This window comes from Glycine soja, chromosome 11 (assembly GCF_004193775.1).
Source record: "Glycine soja cultivar W05 chromosome 11, ASM419377v2, whole genome shotgun sequence".
Taxonomy (NCBI): Eukaryota; Viridiplantae; Streptophyta; class Magnoliopsida; order Fabales; family Fabaceae; genus Glycine; species Glycine soja.
In genome coordinates this window covers 19,183,288-19,189,937 of record NC_041012.1, presented here as the reverse complement: position 1 = coordinate 19,189,937, position 6,650 = coordinate 19,183,288, and the positions used below count along the sequence as shown (strand labels likewise).

At 35.5% G+C, this 6,650-nt stretch overlaps 1 protein-coding gene across 1 annotated transcript; it reads left to right on the top strand.

Moving 5' to 3' along the window:
• Nucleotides 1-1,410: 1,410 nt before the first annotated feature.
• On the top strand, nucleotides 1,411-5,692 carry LOC114373810 (nudix hydrolase 16, mitochondrial-like). The gene is made up of 4 exons (XM_028331354.1): nucleotides 1,411-1,877; nucleotides 3,230-3,341; nucleotides 4,626-4,709; nucleotides 5,249-5,692. Exons 1-4 carry the CDS (start codon nucleotides 1,804-1,806, stop codon nucleotides 5,504-5,506), a joined length of 528 nt encoding a protein of 175 aa, XP_028187155.1. The 5' UTR covers nucleotides 1,411-1,803; the 3' UTR covers nucleotides 5,507-5,692.
• The last annotated feature ends 958 nt before the right edge of the window (nucleotides 5,693-6,650 follow it).

Genomic DNA, 6,650 nt, shown 5'->3' with positions numbered 1-6,650 from the left:
GTGTTCATCTGGGTCCAAGAGTCCGTCATATCTATCTATCATCAACATTTTTCTCTCGGGGGGTAGCAGTGTCTCCATGATGTCATCGATGAAAGGATGAAGCCGATTCTCCACTCTATGGACTTACTGAGTGACCAACAGAGCTCTTTCCCTCCACGCCGTGTTGACTTCATCTGTCCCTAGCAGATGAGTCCGATGGGTGCCGACTATCGAGACCGAGTTCATGTTGTCCTCTCAAATCTTCTGGTACTATTCTTTAAGGGCGGTGTTCTTCCTTTGGAGGTCTTCCATCTCCTGGGCACAAGGAATGATCATTAGACACCTAACACAAGATCTTCACCACGATTACTGGGCTCCCATTTTTAGGGGTTCCCATGGTAGGCATGCTAAACAAGTTTGCCACCTGCCCTAGTGGTGGTACTCTTTGGTTGCCTGTGGAGGTGTTGTCATCGTTTGCTACCATTGATGATGATGATGATGTGGTCAAAGGAAAAGTTTTCCTTTGTCCCACGGTAGGCACCAAATGTTTTTATCAGATTTGACAAGATCTGCTCATGACGGTACTCATTCGTGAGCCTCTCCATGGACTGTGGTGAAGGTACCTGCAAATATCTTATATAGGAAGAGATTGGATTATATAATCTCAATCTTCTCCTTTTAGATAATGTAAATAAGAAAAAAAAAGGTAATTATATTATCTTTCCTCTAATATAAGATAATTTTTGGTATTAACATTATATCTTTATCCTATAACTAAGAAATAAAGTTTCTCTTTTATCTTATTTAAATTTTCTAGATATCGAGGATCTGAGTGGCCTATAGGTCGACCACTAATTACAGGGGTTATTGAATCTGAGTAAAACATCAACTATGATTTATAATTGAATAACAATTTAAATTTACTTTACTCTATCAAGGTATGACCATTAAACTCTAAACTGATTAATGTCTTAATTTATTACTGAATCACAAGTAAAATAATAAAAATGCATGAATATTAAGCTCAATATAATTTTTGTATAAATATTTTCTTATAACGTCTTTAATTTCTAAAAATAAAAAAAAACTTATACTACTATTATTTTGGTTATAAATAAAAATTGAATGGGGAAGTAATTATTATTATTATTATTTTTTTTTGTGAAGTGGGGGAAGTAAATGAAGAACATGGGGGTTCCTACAAAGTCGTGATACTCAATTATCCCATTAATGAAAAATGCACCCCTATCGGCTGACCCCTTCCAGTTCCACCGCTTCGCAATCTCCTGCTTTCCCTGCCGCTGTTGATCCCCAAACAAAGAAACCCTTCCAAAACCTCTTTGTTGTCCACGTGTCTGTACCTTACAGGTCGACCCACCGAGATTCAGTGGTCCGCTTATCAGAGAGAGGTCCCTATAAGTGGGACCCATGCTCTGACCACGATCCACGTGGAGACGACAGTTCCGATCCGATCCGATCCGTTACAATCGCTTTATGTTCTTCCTTCCGTTTCTCTTATTACTCCAAATAAAACAATTGAACCCTCTCTCTCTCTCGCTCGCATTTTCACCTCACTCTTTTCTCTCTCTCTTAGCGAACGACACAATTGAACCCTAAAACGACAATGGCGTGCTGCTTCGTTTCGTGACTGATGATGCTGCGCGTCGTCGTCGTCGTAGTCTCGGACGGTGGTTGCATGGGCTGGAATCTGGTGCGGCCGTGTGCATTGTGATCAATCAATCATAATGATGAAAGAGGATTGTTTGATTTTGTGATTGAAATCGAATCAGAGAAGAGGAGAGAGAGAGAAAAAAAATTATTGTTATGATGACTGAATTAGTGGCCCGAACAGGTCGGCATCAGCAACGATACGGACACGGTTATCGCCTTATTGCCGGGTTGCTTTCCTCCTCCTCCTCCTCTTTCTTCTTCTTCTTCTTCTTTTCTTTCTGAATTAACGGTGTTTTTAGTTTCTGAAAAATGTTGCATTGAATTTCTGTTAAAATCACAAGGTTTGGTCCTAAAATATGGTTTTGAGGAGTGTAGATTTGAATATTTAAAGAATATAGAAATGGAAAGTTATGATTAGTAGGCAAGCCAAGTTTGATATTCGCCAAATGGGTAATTTTCTTATGATGTGTGTGTGTACACACACACAAGAGTATTTTTATTTATTTATTGATTGATTGATTGATTGTTTAGGTCGGTGTAAAATAAATGGGATTTTATAAGGGTTTTATGGTTAAAAAATGATGTATTGAATCAAGGCATTTTTTTTTTGGTATTGTACTGTGGAGTCATTTGTCATAGATCATTTTTTGACTTAATTACCATTGTTTGTTCTCAAGCTATGTGGTCATAAGTACATGCAAAGGGTGAAAGATATAGAATATAGATTTTCTGTGCCCTGTGACTATAACATTGGAATGTAATGTTTTGTCTTGCAATTGGAGATGCCCAATTAACTAAACAACGGAGTTGTATGAAATAGTCTTGTTTGCTGCATTGGCTTTAGCTTGCATTGGACTTGCGACTTGTATTTTAGCTATGCATGGAATCCTAGAATTGACAATGGCATGCTGCAAGTAGTTTTCCATCTGCCTTTTGGTTAAGATTCTTTGATGCCCTGACGTCTTTTTCTAGTCCATGCATACTATTTTCCTCATCACCTGGTCTTATCATCTCTCAACAATGCTGCAAAAACACTATAGTGACTTGAATGTAATTTTATTCTTCATCTTGGCTTGTGTACAAGAGTTATGGTGGCTTTAAGATTTCATTTGTAAGGATTGGACTTCCTAATGTTATGTAGATTGAATAGTAACTGAACTGGAAAACATGACTTGTCTGATTTTCATGAATATGGTTGATTTTGAAGATCAGTTTAACTGTGAGTTGATTTGGTTTTGTTTAATTCTCACTGTATTGCTCGGTTGTTGTCTTGTTGACTTGTTGTCATATTGTCATCTATACTGTTAACTTTTGTCGTATTAGTGATTTCTTACACTCAAAATCATTACTTAATCCGACTAATTTCAATTTTCAAGGTGCAAATTTGTTGCCAAAAGAAAAGAATAGAAAGATGTTTGTCATCCAAATTTATTTTCCTTTAAGCTGAAACAGCTTTTACTATGCTAACCAATTTTTTTAACTAGGAATAAATAATTATTCGAAGTTTGAAAAGTTGGATTCGTATGCTTAGAGATCTGATCTGATCTGATCTGATCTGTAGATGCTAATTGTGTTGCAGGTGTGTTCCATTTAGGTATAAAGAAGATGACTGTGGAGACTCTTGTTCTGAGAAGATTGTTGAAGTGCTTATGATTAATTCAACTAGTGGACCGGGTCTTTTGTTTCCAAAGGTATTAATGTTTGGTAAACAAATATACATTGTGTTTGTATTATTTTACTGAGTTAGTACTTGTGCACTGCACTTGCAACTATGGTTTCTATAATGATATTAATCTAGAATTTTCTGATAAATTCATTAGTTTTGGAAGGATCAGAATATCTAAAACAGCTACGGTGCGAAATAATTTATTATCAAGTTCTTATGATATTTAAAAAAAATCCATTGTTAAGAAACATAAGTAGTAAGTACGCATCCTGGTGTAAGTTTTCATATAATGTATACTAATACTGTTGTTAATGTAAACATTTCAAACCTATTTTGGGATGACAGGTACATTAACTTTGAATTTGGATCCTCTGTTGCTCAAAAACAGAATAGAATACTGTTAGAGAAATATAGACATAATTTGTTTTTGTTGCCTATAACTAGTGGACTGTATAACCTATTATGGTGGGAGTCTGCACAATAAGATTTGTGTCTATCTCTCTAGCAGGACGGTCCTGTGGCACAAGAGGATGTGAATCCATTTGATTTCTTGTGTCAAAAACTAAAACGGTAATACAAGATTCCCACTAAAATTGTATTGACTATTGACCAAAACTGATTTAGTTTGTTTCCTTTCAATTATTCATGTTCTTGTGGTATTTGGAAGTTGTTATTGTGCCTTTTGACACTAATCATAATGACTTCTTTGGATAAAGGGATGAAAGTGAAAGCCTTATATTTTGCTGTTTGACATATTTAATATGCAATACAGACAGTTCTTCTCATGTGCTTGAATGGTTTAACCTTGTGAATGTGTGGGTGGCATGTAGGTAGCTGTCATAACCAGTTTGCATGTTTTCAGGAGAACCTACCCTGCTTTCAACCTTTAGGAATCTGGCTTATCTTTAAGAGAACTTCAATTTTCCTGTAGCTTTAACCAGAGATATTTCACTGGTGACTCCACTAATTTGACAGATATGCCAAGTGAATAAGGTTCAGAAATTTCTGTCATCCTAATTTAAACATACAACAAATTAGGTAACTTGTATTGCACACTGAAAAGGCCAAGTTTTAGGCACTTGAATAACTCATGACACTCATTGAAAATATCGAAGAGATCTTTATTAAATCGGTCAATATGCTGTTGAAAAAGGTTTTACTGGTTCACAATAAGTAGTCTGCTACTTCATAGCAAGGGAGGATTTGTTTTTCTAAATTAATGTAGTTGACATCTGTAAATTCTTTTCTGAATGGCTTCTGATTTGACATCTCGTCTACTGATTATTGTGATTTTGCTTTGCTATTAAAGGGAGGTTGGGAGAATGATGAAACTGTTGAGGAGGCTGCAGTTAGAGAAGCTATTGAAGAAGCAGGAGTTCGAGGAGACCTAATGGTGAAAAGCTTCTCCACTTAATTGAATTAATTTAACATTTTCTTCTGTAACATTTTCATGTGGTATCTGCAAATATCTTGGAGGAGTCTAGGAAGCTTACGTGAAAACCAAATCATGTTCTCACATCATATATGAAATCCAGTAGATGACAACAAAATTTCGCAATAAATAAATAAATTAATTTGGGCTAACTTTTCATCTAAATGCCACCAGTTGAGGATTTGAGGCCACATTAACATGTAAGAAGTGAGAATTAGGGAACGAGTTAGCGAAATTTGCACCTAATTGTCTCATTTTCTGCTTCCCTTTGAGCAAAAATCAGTGGTATTGCATGGTTTTGATGTCATCTATGATGAGCTTGGCATGTTCTTCAACCTTTAATTCTTAAATTGTTGTCCCTGAAATCCCCAAGTCTCGATTTTTTTTCTTCAATTTAACTGAATACGAGGCTGCTAGATGTATTTATGTTGCTTTTTTGTGTTTTTATTTGGATGGATGAATGCAAACTGATGATTAATATTGAGGCTACTTTGTGTCAGGATTTTCTTGGGTACTATGAATTTAGGAGTAAGACCCTCCAAGATGAGTGCAGTCCAGAAGGTTTATGTAAAGCAGCAATGTTTGCCTTGTTTGTGAAAGAGGAACTTGAGTCATGGCCTGAGCAAAGCACCAGAAAAAGGAGTTGGCTGGTTGTGTCAGAGGCACTAGGAAACTGCCGGCATGCATGGATGAGGGATGCCCTGCAATGCTTCTGTAAATGGCATGAGGAGTGCAAGGGAGGATCAAGACTGAACTGACTACATATTTGTAGGGGGCAATGATATAAAGGACCAGTGACATTTATTTTAGGAAAGATATTTCTGATCAGGATTACTTAGGGTGTGGTTGATTGTCTTTTTTTGGTGTTGAAAGCTATTTTAGAAAGTATATTTGAAACCTTTTTTCAGAAAGAAAAGTTATTTGATGAAATTTTGAGAGCAGTATTTTAAAAGAATGGGTCGGGCTTCAGTGAAGTGAGCACGCAATTCACTTTAGATAATAGAAAATCAACTGTTAGATGCACACGCATAATAAATCATGCATGTATGTAGGGGTGTTTGTGGTGCGGTTTAGTGCCATCTTGACTTAAAATTAATCTGAAATAAACAAGAAAATAAAGTATGGGGCCGTTTGATTTGGTTTATATTAATTATGAAATTTAAATCAAATTAAATTGATTTTTTGGGGTTTTGTTTGATTTAATCTTTGTAGTTTGAAAATTCTATTAGGAAATATTAAAAAAATTTGTTATTAATTAGACAAGATTTGAATAATAACTAGTTCAATAGTATAAATGAACAACAAAGTTTTCACAATTAAACATAAAGTAAAACAATCCGTATGATTTGGTTTTCGTAAATCAAACCAAAAAGTTAAATCAAATCATGCGGTTTGAAAAATAAAAAATAAAAACCAAACCAATGACTATTGTTTTTTTTTTTTTTTTACTGTTTTCAATTTTTGAGTTGGTTTTCAATTTTATGTTCGACGTAGTTGGATTTTGAACCCCTAACATGTATGTGTATTGTTGTTATATCAATAGCTAATAGCTAATTCTCATCAACGACCAAGTTATAGATGAATGAAGTGTTTGACAATTGATATGGTATCAAGAAGTCTATGTCAACCAATCCCTTTTGGCATTCTTACACTAAGTTGCAGCTGGGTCATGACCCAAGCCACCTTTCATGCAACAATCCTACAGTTGTAAAGTCTGACAATACCCTCCACAAATCTGGATTTTAAAGAATTCTAGCAGCCACATTGAGAACATATTGGTCTTGACAGTGGCTATTACTATTATTGTGTAACACAATTCTTGATCAACACCTCATTCGAAATAGCCATCTCTCCCTCTTGCGACCATGGTTTGATTCCCATCTTGGAACACGGAGCAGGTTC